Raw genomic sequence first — 12,953 nt, 5'->3', positions numbered from 1 at the left:
AACCCAGAACATAACCTGCCCCAAAGCAGGTTAGCCATGGAGTGTAAGATACTATGGCAATGAATGCTGCTAAAAGCCAAGCCACTTACGTGGTACCTAAAACCCAGGATTGGTGCAAACTAAACTGAAATTTACCTGGCTAGCCAGCTAATCTCGCTTCATGGTACAAGCCCCTGAACTCATATTTTTTAAATATAAGTTTTAAGTTAACATAAAATTATGAAAGTCAGAACTGTGTATTTTAAACTCGCAAATTGCAAGATTTAAACTTACAATATATATTTAAAAATATATTGTAAGATATAAACTCTTAATTGCGAGAGATAAGTTCAGATCTGTTGTGGATTCTCAATTCGGAGAAAGTCCAAATTGTGAGATGTAGACCCGCTATTTTGAGAAAAAAAAAAATCAGGATTGCAGGATGTTAACTCGGATTTGCAAGATATAAACTGAAATGAGAAATAAAGTTTGAGTTGTATGTTATAAACTTGTAATTCTGTGGGGTGTGACGGGAGGTGCAGAATTAAGTGTGAGAAATAAAGTCAAAACGTGTCACAGCAAGTAAAACTTTGGTCACACTTTATTTTAGGGTCCAATTCTCACTATTAACTAACCATTAACTATGACTTTTGCCTCAATTAACCCCTTATTTGTTGCTTATTAATAGTTTATAAGGTAGTTGTTAAGTTTAGGGTATTGGGTAGGATTATGGATGCCATGCATTATATGTACTTTATAAACACTAATAAACAGCCAATATGTTAATAATAGACATGCTAATAAGAAAGTAGTTATTAGTGTGAATTGGACCCTTTACCGAAGTGTTACCTAAACTTTTACTGGGTTTAGTTGTCATTGTTGTTGTTTTGAATAATTGGGGGAAAATTTATGATGGAAATGCTCGGTCTAAATAGTAAAGTTTTATTGCTTAAACTATCTTGGCTTAACATAAACATTTCCCCTTATTCTACAGTTGTGTCCTCTGATTAAAGAAGGACAAATGTGAGAGGACTGTGTGTGTGTGTGCTTAGACACAGCTTTACTGTCCCCCAGCTCTTAAAACACACTCCTGTTTCATCCGTCATTCAGCTCTGCCATTAAACCTCCCTGTGTGAGCAATCAACAGCCCAACAAGCATCCGGGCTCACTACTGAGAGTGTGAGTCTGTGCATAGCAGAAAAAGGTGCACAGAGAGACAGAAAACAGCTTTGAGACAGATGTTTGCAGGGTTTCTGACATCGTATGCCTAATGAGAGCCATTTTTGCAGTTTTGTACAGAGATGTCTGCAGCAGGCTAGCTTTGGTTCATCCACGGGTCAGCATCTCTGTAATGAGCAGATTCACTGAAAAGCTCCCATTAAAGTCACAAGCACTTCCTCTAAAATATCCTCATCATACTCTCTAGGCATTAAAATACGTTATTGAAACGTTCAGCTGCTGATACCGATGCAGTTATTGTCCTCAGTGGAATTAATGAATTAAATGTGAATAAAAATGTTTTCCTAGCTATTATATATGGACCCCCGACTCAAAATGAGCAGGATTAATGGAGATCATTAGCAGTGAAGGATACATCTGGATACATGCATTCTGGTATTGTCCTCAGTGGCATTAAAGGACTAGTTTGCTCAAAAATGTTTTCAAAGCTATATGGACCCACAAACGGACTGTGGGATAACATTGGCAGCATCTTTTTAGACAAGATGTTAAGCAAAAATGGATCTAGATATTTTGTTGTTATTTCTTACTTATTGAAAAAGGTAAATTTATAAGGTTTTTGTTGAGTTGAGTTTTGTGGCACAAACTTACAGTATGCAATATTAAAACGAATGACATATTTCTCAAATGTCTGCTTCAAATAAAAGGAGTTTGAAAATACACAACTGAAATATATGAACTATATAAATGCGTGTCAATTACAAAAAGTGCTGCCCACTGCCCACACCGTTATTTCCGGTTAAACACTTTCATTCAAATTGGTAAATATGTAGAAAACACTGTAATTCACACTCTCATCTCTGAAATGATCAGTATTAATATTTATTAAATTATATAATATGCATTATTTTATATTAATTCATGTTAATTAATATAAAGTATTAGGGTCTGTCAAATTGTATTATATTTTTGAAGCAAGTTTATTATGCTCAACGTTTGCATTTATTTGATTAAAAAAAAATGAAATATTGTTTCAAAACAAGTGTTTTCTGAAAAGAAAAAAAAAAGTTCTTCTTAATAACAACAACTTGATGTCTAGCATTCAATAAAAAAGGTCACCCAAAATACTTGTTTAGAGCAATTGAAAGAATACAGTAACCAATGTAAGCTAATACGGAGAGTGCTTTTCCGCAAAAAATAAAAATACAAATTGACAGTGGGAGCCAGCAGCCTGTCATGGAGAAAAAAAAATCTCCAGAAACTTTGGCGTTCTGCCCTTTTTCTATCGTGTCTAATGATTTTGGTTAATCTGCACGAGGGAGAGAGAGAGAGAGAGAGAGAGAGAGAGAGAGAGCAAGACAGTGCTTGTGTAGTTTGAAGACTGTGAGTGCGCAAGCGCACGTGAAACTTTGGTGTTTCGCCCTTTTTCTATCATGTTTAATGATTTTGATTAATATGCACAAGGGAGAGAGAGAGTAAGAAGCGCTCGTGTTGTTTGAAGACTGTGAGTGCGCGCGCAGCCGGCTCTCTCTCTCGAATGCACCCTGTCAGGCGCAGCAGTCATTCTATTCTACATCACTCACCGATCAAATAAGGCTTTGACAGCCGCCAAAAAAAAAAGAGATCAATGCAGAAGACCCCCTGGATTGGTTATATCGCGTATATTCAGCGCACATAAGGTAAACACATATGTATATATATATATATATATATATATATATATATATATATATATATATATATATATATATATATATGTATATATTACTGACTGCAAACTGTATATATAACCATAACATATTAATTCAAAATAAATCTGAAAACAAAACAACATAAATGTATAAATGTAGGCTAACAACTATTGATAACTGTCTAAATCCTCAGATGTCAACATAAGCTCTGAGCGCATTCCTTCACTCACTCACTCTCTCTCTCGGTAGATGATGAAGTGAGCAGAACTGTGCTGAACATGCAGCTTCCTGTCCATTTGAGCACAGGAAGAGGGGTCAGACCCTATTTCCGCAGCCTTAGGTGGCATCCAGAAATTGCTTTTTTCTTTGAGATTGTAGAAGAGAAAGGGCACTTGATGGAGAGGGCCGGCACTCACTCTCGCCGGCCCCGCTGAGATTACAGTCCACCCCGTGATTTATGGGCCAGAACCTTCCACGCTGCCTCTGTGTGAAGGAAGCAAAGATTCATACAGAAACAGGTGGTTAAGGAGAAATGCTCTTAACTGCGGCCAGGTGCATCGACTGTGTCCGAATGAAGATGGGAAATCTGAGTGTGTGTGGATGTAGCTGGAATGAGACCTGGGAGACGCCGTGTCATGGATGATTACTTTTTACTATCCCTGCAATTATTCGAGTGATTGAACCGCTTTGAAATATGACTGAGAGAAACTCCTGAATCTTTCTTGCACAGCGGAGATCTTTAAGTCCCACATCGCTCACTGGTGGTCTCTGGATGGTGCCAGGCTTGCATATGCGACCATCAACGACACGCTGGTGCCCAAAATGGAGATCCCTATGTTCACAGGCTCCGTCTACCCTACGGCAAGACAATACCATTACCCCAAGGTAAAGATTATTCATGGCAATAAACATGATGATGGTGCTGAAGATTATTATGTGTTATGTTTGATTGTTTTTCTTCCAGGCAGGAGAGGAAAACCCTGTCATCTCTCTTTATGTGGTGAATCTCAACGGCCCTCTGCACACTGTTGAGATGAGAAGACCGGAGGACCAAAGAATAGGGTAGGCTGGATGTACTCTCATTTTACGCCCCAAATTAATAGGTCTATTATGTGGAAATCAGTTTACATCTGGTAAAAATGTGTTAAATACGGAGGCTCTGGAGGGAGATGGTGATGGTAAAAAATCTGAGACGAGTGTAAAAATTCAATTTCAGTGCTTAGCATCCAAGAAACGTACCTTTCACCCATAAATGTTGTATTAGCAAAGGTTTTGTGATGAAAATAATATGAGGTGAGAAGAAAACATATATATGTCAGTGCCTTTGCAGGAACGCAACCCTTTTTGCACAAGAGTTTTGCAAACAAATGCAAAAGCAATAAAATAAATATTTTCCTCATAAATTTGTTCATAATATATCCTCTTTGGGCAAAGATTTTTTGTTATGGCAGAGAACCGATAAGTGGATGATAAGTGGATACCTAATGGTAGGTATAAAAAAATAAATAAAATACAATTCATTTGACATTTCAAAGGGGAATTTATGCATCACAACATTATAATCTATAGAATGAAAATGTTTAATTCTTTCAAAAAATTGCTGAAGATTAAGTAAATAATTAATTATTATTATTATTTTTAATAAATACTGATTTGCGAGGAGCAAGGTACAATAAAGGTATTAAATTTGGAAATTGAAATAGACTAGCGTGCGCAAAATATCTAATATCATACAAAATATCAGCCGGTATGGTACTAAATTATGCATCCCCAGATTAACATATCATCAAATCTGCCAGAAAATTTAATAAACATATAACCATTTTGATGGATGGGCATTTAAAGTCTTTGAAGACATTTTAAAGATTCAGTCCAAACCAAGTGATTGTATATGATGATTATTCCAGAAGACTTTTCTGTTTATTTCTTGTTTATATTACAGTGAATACTATGTGACTATGGTGAAGTGGGCAACAAGCACGAAACTGGCTGTAAACTGGTTGAACCGAGCCCAAAATATCTCCATCCTGACCCTATGCGTGGCCACAACGGGTGTTTGCACCAAGGTACTGTATACTTCGATATATGAAGTATATTCCGAAGTGCAGTGTAAAGGAAATGGATGCACCCTATATTCTGATGCTTAGCAAACTGTAATTGTCATGCTTTCAGATCATATAACATATGACTTTATTTTAAATAAAAAAGTGAAAAGCTGTGCTACTTTACAAAGATAAACTTATTTGGTAGAATCATACATTTCCAAGGTGTACTTAGAGGGTTAAAGCAGAGATTTCATAGATTTCATTACATTGGACTAAATGAGCCCAAAATTCTGCACTCTCATGATGTCATTACTTTTTTTTTTTTTTTTTTTTTTTTTTATGTGATTTTCTTTTTTTTTTCTCTTTTTAGAAACATGAGGATGAAAGTGAAGGGTGGCTGCACAGACAGGTGAGTATTAACTTCCTCCACCCAAAAAAGTAAATAAAAATAAATAATGAGATTTTGCATGTCAGTATTTGACAATTGGAACAGCTTTGAATAGTCGAGGACATTTGATGTTCTTTGTCTTTTCACATCCCCCACAGTACCGTGCTTGAGCTGATATTGTTTTTCCTGATTCGTTTTTCATGTCTGTTTTTCACCAGAGGGAGGATGGGTCGTATGAAATGTTTTGCAATAACATGAATAAAGGATTGTACAACTCCTGCAGAAATAAGCCTGAGGGCTCAGTCACACTATTACATATGTGCTGCATCATCATAATAATTCACATTCTAATATATGTTGTTATGGTTTTAATATGTTTGGTGTTGCTTTGAGAAATAAAACTGCTCCGTCCTGTGGACACATTCTCTAATGCTCCTTCAGGTCTTATAATTCAGTAATTCTAAAACTCTGTAGCGGAAACCAAATGACGAAAAACTATCATGGGAGGAGAACATCATGATGATGAAATCAATGATCGTTTAGAGTTACATTTCTCAAACAGAATGAAGAACCGCTGTTCTCTAAAGACGGTCTGAGGCTGTTCTTCACCAGAGCTATCCCACAGGGAGGACGAGGGAAGTTCTTCCACATCTCCATGTCCATCTCACAGGTACATGCTTCAGCATGGTTTTTTTCTTGTTTTTTTGTTTTTTTGATAAAAGGCAACTGTGTATTTTCTAATATAAAGAAATTGTCATGGGTGGTACATGACAGGAAAGATTAAGATGTATCTTTATAACATAAATACAAAATAAAGACAAGACAAGATGAACACAAAACTTAAACACAGGTCTAAATAAACACATGCTAAACAAGCAATAAACTAGAAATGGGTGAATAAATGACTAACTGTAGAAACTAACGAAACATGCTTGGAAACAAAAACAGGAATTCAACTCATTAAACAAGCCCACAGAAACTACAGGATGAAAATAACCTTAACAGAAAAGGACTTGAAAAGAAATAACCTAGGCAAAGCATATATATATATATATTTTTTTATCTTCAAAATATGTCTAATATTCTTAGTTTCAACTGTGTGGTTTTTTTGTTCTACCCACATTTACATTACAGTATTTTAGATGAATAAACCTTGCTTGCCAGTATAAAATACATTTAATTCATAAAAATGATTTACTATTTTAAAACATCTCGGCTACGTATGGTAACACTCGTTCCCTGAAGGAGGGAACGGAGACGTCATGTCAGTGACCGACGAATTGGGATATCAGGTCAATAGACCAATCTACTTCGAATGTAAACTAAATGACCCAATGCACATTGTCATGCAATTATTGCATCCAGCTGCCGATGATCACAGCATGAGTATAATAAGGCAGCAGGTGCAATGCATACCAGGTTTTCACTGAGGTGCCGAGTCGGTGACCCGGCCGCTCAGTGGTGGTACAGCAGCCGTGGTGCAGGATGTGACGTCTCCGTTCCCTCCTTCAGGAAATGAGGATTACCATACATAACCGAAACGTTCCGACGAATTGGGATCCCTACCAAGGCACCATGGGTGCTGGCCCTTCTCATGCCCTGTTTAAGCCACCTGTGACCCTATTTGGTGTGGGCCGGCGCTCGGAACAAGTAGTTCCACTCACCATTGTAAAAAAGCACTACCTCACGGAGTAAGATTGGATAACAATGGGAAAACGTACCTGTTCCACTTGGAACAGGGATGCTGCAGAAGCTCCATCCTTCCCGAAGGAGTTTTCAGAAGCAAATGTACATAAAGCATCTGTTTAGGTGTATATGAAGAAATCTGAGGTGATTGTAACCCTCTTGGAAAGACAGAAGTTTGCCAGGGAAACATGGGATCTAAGGCTATACTGTGGACTATACACAGATGAGTACCGCTTAGGTCTCAATATGGAACTCAGCCTTCCATGGTTCTCCATGAGCCAGGGCAAAGGCATTCACAATCCATTGGGCCTTCCTCTGCTTAGAGATGGCATTCCCCTTCTGCCGGCCTCTGTAAAAGAAAAAAAGCTGGTCTGAGGTCCTGAAGCTTTGTGTCCGGTCCATGTAGCATCTTTATGCTCGGACAGGACAAAGCAAAGCAAGGGCTGGGTCTGCCTCCTCTGGGCGCAGCGCTTGCAGGTTCACCACTTGGCCTTTAAAGGGTATAGTAGGAACGTTGGGCACGTAGACTGGCTGGGGCATCAGGATTACCTTGGAGTCAGCCGGCCCATACTCTAGGCACGTATCGTCAACCGAAAATGCGTGCAGGTCCCCTACACTCTTGATGGAGGCCAGTGCAAGCAGGAGCATAGTTTTCAATGAAAGAAACTTTAGCTCAACTGAATGCAAAGGCACGAATGGGCCTTGCTGTAGTGATTTTAGCCCTAGAGACAGGTCCCAAGAGGGTATGGGGGGAGGGAAGGATTTAACCTCCTGGCCCCTCTAAGGAACCTAATGACAAGGTCATGCTTACCCAAAGACTTTCCATTCACGGGGTCATGGTACGCAGAAATAGCAGCAACCTGGACTTTGAGGGTGAAGGGAGACAGCCTTTGCTCCAGCCCTTGCTGCAGAAAGGAAAGCACGACCACAATCAAGCATCCCTGGGAGTCTTCTCAGCAAGAAAAACACCATTCGATGGACAGGCAAAAGCTTCCAAAAGTGTGTTGAACTCATAGCTCACTGGAGACACTTGGATGGAGCAAAATGATGTTGTTTTTGGCTCTGAAGTGAAAAGCTGGTATGCATTGCACCTGTTGCCTTATTATACTCACTCTATGATCATCGGCAGCTGGATGCAATAATTGCATGCCAGTGTGCATTGGCTTGTTAGGTTTAAACTCTCAGTAGATTGGTCTATTGAAGCAATATCCAAATTCATTGGTCCCAACGTGACGTTGAGAGTGACCGACTGAAAGGGTACAAATATGTTGTAATTTTTTTAGTGAAATATGAGATGATAATTTAGCTTTTACTTACAACACTAGTTCATAGTGAGATCTACAATGAAATGCAAGATTGTCTATAATGTTAATTAATATAATTTTAATTTAACAGCAATATTTTGATGTAACAGATCTAGCAGTACTCCAAAGTAAAAAGATTCATTTTACTAAAGGATATGATTATAGACAGCCAAATTCAAACAAGTTCCTTCATTTTCCCAAGACAATTTATTTTGTGATAACGAATCACATTTTTACAGTGTTTAATTTATAAGTTTAGTTAATAAGACTTTACTTTATACATTTCTTTAAACATGCTCTATTTGTAAAATGACACATTCTTATATGCAGTATATATATATATATATATATATATATATATATATATATATATATATATATATATATATATATATATATATATATACACACAATATATATATATATATATATATATATATATATATATATATATATATATATATATATATATATATATATACACAATATATATATATATAAAATTTTTATCTTAATAATTAGATGATGTGGTGATTAATTAATCAAATTAATCGCACATGAAATTTGGAGAAATTACTCCCAAAAGATAATTTAAAGTCATTGTTGTGTAAAGCATCAAACAGGCATTACAAAAAGTAGGTTCAGCAAGAAATATTTTGTTTGATAAAACTGATTATATATAGTTTACTCTTTTGGACCATGTGAGTAAATGATGACAGAATTGTAATTTTTGGTTGGGTGAACTATTACTTTAATAATTTATTTTCTTAATTTTATTAATATTACTATGAAAATATTTAATTATTTAATTCAATTAAATAATAAACTAAAACTGACAGTAGGTGGTGGTAAATGTCTTAATGATTAAGTCATCGAGTCATTTATTCATTCATTTGATTTGTTCAAATGGCTGATTAATTCAGGAGTGAAGTAAATGGTTCTTTATGAATGATTCATTGAATCATCAGGCTTGTTCAACTTAAGGCGGGTCATCACCATCAGACCGATCAGTGTGTGACATCAAAGTACCGCGAGAGCAGAGGACTCCTTGTGCTTTTGAATCGCTCTTGCAGTACTTTGATGTCATACACTGATCGGTCTGTGCAGCGCCACTACAAAGCCATTGCTATGCCAATGGTTCAATGTGCCAATTGATTCACCAAATTTGTTCAAAACGTGGATCAAAAAATAAATTGCCGCTGTGGGTTGGTGCTTTGTCTCTATCTTCTGGTTGGCAAAATTGAGCAAAACAGACAACAATGTGTCTAAAATAACACAATACTAATTTCTTAATGAACTGTTGTATAAGATGAGTACTACATTTGCACTAGTGTGATATTGCACTTAGCCTACTTCTCCTATGATATTTCTTAACTATGTGATGTAAATATGAGACACAATCTCAAACGAGCGTTTTGCCCCATATCTTGAATTTCTGGGACATTTTCTAGGCTCCATCATGCAGTAAGTTGTTGCCCTGCCTCATATTAGTCATCAACCGACTGTATGAAATGGCAGACGATCCACATAGGTCTGGGTTGTGGCAAGTGTGTCAAATGAGTTAATAATTTTAACATGTTATTTTTTCTACATAATTAATTAATCTAATTAATGCATTAAATTACCAGCCCATTTATATATATATATATATATATATATATATATATATATATATATATATATATATATATATATATATATATATATATATATATATATATATATATATTATATTGATGATTCTTTTATTCACAATACTGAGTTCCATTTAGTATAATCAATGTCTAATTAATATGTTTTCTTCCTAAAGCCCAACAGCAGCACAGATACTCTGCAGTCCATCACATCAGGAGACTGGGACGTCACGCAGGTTCTTGCGTATGATGAGTACAGCCAGTTAATGTGAGCCAATCCACCACCAACACCACAAAATGAACATCAATGATTAATTTGATGAGAATTGAATTATTTTAAAAGCAGTAAGGTCACATCACTTTCAGTCCGTTCTTATACTAATGACATCAAATACAGCTAAATTTTAGCTACTAAACTGTGAACAATTAAAACAATAATGGTGGGTATGTTAGCTGCAGTGGTGGACAGTAACGGAGTAGCTTTACTGTACTTAAGTCAATTTTTCAAGCATCTGTACTTTACTAGAGTAGTTTTATTTTGAGTAACTTTTACTTCACTACATTCCAAAGAATAAGATTGTACTTTTTACTTCACTACATTTAATAAAATATACGGTTGCTCCTTATAATATATCACATGCCTTGACACACAAGAAGCGGTGTCTGATTCAAGAACGAAACGTTTTTTTTTAATCGGTTCGCCAGTCACTCTAAATGATTATTTCACGAGTTAGAATGATCCAATTACAGATGTTCTAGAGTCAACAACTCACTGATTCAAATGGACCGTTTAGTGCGAGTCTCCAGTGAACTGAATTCACAAGAACCATAGACTGTAGGGAAGAGCAGGGAGATCTTGTGAGTGCTAGTGTAATTGTTGCTGCTAAATGTAAGTTACGAATATCCAATATACATACACAAAAATATATATACACAAAAAATTGAGTACTTTTGTACCTTCACTCGAGTAAAATTGAAAAATGAGTACTTTTACTGGAGTAATATTTTATTATACATATCTGTACTTTTACTCAAGTACTTGATTTGTGTACTTCATCCACCACTGGTTAGCTGAGTGCTAACGGGAATGATGAAAGGATAGTTTGTAAACCAAAATATGGCTACTGTAATGAATAAAGACGGACAAAATACCATCTGTGTCTTAACTTTTAATCAGAATGCAGAACAGCTGTATCACAGGAGCAGCAGCCTAACTAACTTGCTCGTCTCTCCCGCATTAACACTATAACTGCAGGTACAGCAATTTCACAATGATTATAAAGTCTGTGTGCTACATTACATTATTAAACAAAGTAATTAGAACTATGTCAGTCTATAATAATCAGCACATTCTTAGGAAATAGTGAGTCCATAGCGCATAACCAGAACTACTTGAGTAAGACAGTAATATGATTTAACTGGAAACCTAAAGCTGCACTAAGTAAATCACATATTAGCACAAAAACTTGATATTTTGAGCATTTAATTGAAAACGTACACATAACGTATCAATCGTACTTACAGGTTGTGGTTCGAAGAGCTTGTTAGTCCAAATTAAGAAGATTAGAAGCCAATAAAGATAAAAGCCAAGATTAGAGAAGCAAATTATTAAGTTCTCTTAGGGGCCGTTCACATATTGCGTCTTATGCACGCGCAAGTTCGTTATTTCCAATGAAGGCGCGCGACATGCGCGCTCATAATGGAAGCGACGCCGTTTTTTTCCAGGCGTGTCCGCACCGCATCGAGCTAAAAACATCTCAACTTTTCAGAATGCCGCAAGCGTACCACGGGTCATGTGACAAGAACTAACCAATCAGCTTCATCCTTTCCCGTAACAACGTTGAAAACTCAGCCAAGTTGAAGGAACAGCTTATCATAGCTGTATATGGATTGCCATTTTGAAATAAATTTAGTAGCAGAGCTACTGCAAGCGATTTTTAGTGCTGAGAATCCATTTATCCTTTGCTGAAATTTACGCGTCTTCATGGAGAGAGCAGGTCATGGTTGCTTAGCAATGGCAGATGCCTCCGGAGCGCAAGAGCCCGAAGGCTTTTGGAAAAAAAATCAGAAAGCGGCGCGCCTAGCGTTTTCCACGCGTTTTTAGGCGCGATATGTGAACGGCCCCTTATTTTTAAACTCAACACTCAACCACCTGCTTTACTTCTCATATGAAGCACTCAGTTTCTTGATTTTCAGTCAGTACCCTGGACTATAAATGTAAATCTTTTAGTACCATGGTTTATGTTTAACCAAACAGCTGTCGGTTGCCATTGACTTCCATAGTATGTTTTTTGTCTGACACATTCAGTTCTCACTTAAGATTATTAGTAAGTTTATTATATATATATATATATATATATATATATATATATATACATTTTTTTTTTTTTTTTTTTACATGAACAGATATTTCCTCAGCACTGAGGATGACCCTAAAAGAAGACATCTTTACAGGTACATACAGCACACACATATTTGTGTTTTGTGGCGTGTGAAGTTTGGCTTGTGCCGTCACAGGCTTGTTCTCGCTGACAGTGTTAATGTTCCTGTGGTTGTTCCAGCGCAGACACGGTGGGCACCTTCAACCGCCGTTGTTTGTCCTGTGATTTCACTGACAGCTGTGGGTATGTCAGTGGCTTCTTCAGTCCCGGCATGGACTACTTCCTGCTCAACTGTAAAGGTAGACAACTCTCTGTTTCTGTTTTGTCAAGAAATGAAAAGTCAAGAAATACTTGTGTAAAGTTTTGTTTGGGTGAAAAGTTCAAATGAGTCTCTGAACTCACCATGACCCTGACAAATTTTCAATAAACGCTTGTTAGTTGACACTGTGGCTAATGTCGGTTTAGAGCCCATGAACCTTTACTTTTATATTGTCTCCTAACAAGCTTTATGCATCTTTGATGAGTTCAGTGTTGCGCAAGACAAATTAGGGAAAGGGATGGAGACAGCGAGAGTAGAAGCATTGTCAAAGAGTGTGTTGTTATTGTTCAACAGTAAAGTTTTATTCTGCAAAGTGCATTGATTATTTGGAGGGCTTGTTTCTACAG

At 36.8% G+C, this 12,953-nt stretch overlaps 1 protein-coding gene and 1 long non-coding RNA gene across 3 annotated transcripts in view; one reads left to right on the top strand and one right to left on the bottom strand.

Moving 5' to 3' along the window:
* Window positions 1-12,953, bottom strand: part of LOC127946135 (uncharacterized) — a 229,990-nt gene that overhangs the window by 173,953 nt on the left and 43,084 nt on the right. The gene's annotated exons all lie outside the window — the stretch shown is intronic.
* Window positions 1-12,953, top strand: part of LOC127946128 (dipeptidyl aminopeptidase-like protein 6) — a 279,989-nt gene that overhangs the window by 245,957 nt on the left and 21,079 nt on the right. For both annotated transcript variants that reach the window (XM_052542441.1, XM_052542440.1), the window contains exons 9-16: window positions 3,580-3,734; window positions 3,814-3,911; window positions 4,792-4,915; window positions 5,265-5,303; window positions 5,845-5,952; window positions 10,083-10,174; window positions 12,313-12,360; window positions 12,468-12,586. In XM_052542441.1, the coding sequence (XP_052398401.1) occupies window positions 3,580-3,734; window positions 3,814-3,911; window positions 4,792-4,915; window positions 5,265-5,303; window positions 5,845-5,952; window positions 10,083-10,174; window positions 12,313-12,360; window positions 12,468-12,586 (783 nt within the window). The remainder of the gene's footprint in view (window positions 1-3,579; window positions 3,735-3,813; window positions 3,912-4,791; window positions 4,916-5,264; window positions 5,304-5,844; window positions 5,953-10,082; window positions 10,175-12,312; window positions 12,361-12,467; window positions 12,587-12,953) is intronic.

This window comes from Carassius gibelio, chromosome A24, assembly GCF_023724105.1.
Source record: "Carassius gibelio isolate Cgi1373 ecotype wild population from Czech Republic chromosome A24, carGib1.2-hapl.c, whole genome shotgun sequence".
In the NCBI taxonomy this organism is placed as follows: Eukaryota; Metazoa; Chordata; class Actinopteri; order Cypriniformes; family Cyprinidae; genus Carassius; species Carassius gibelio.
Note: the sequence above shows the minus strand (reverse complement) of the source record. Positions and strands in the feature narration are given on the sequence as shown.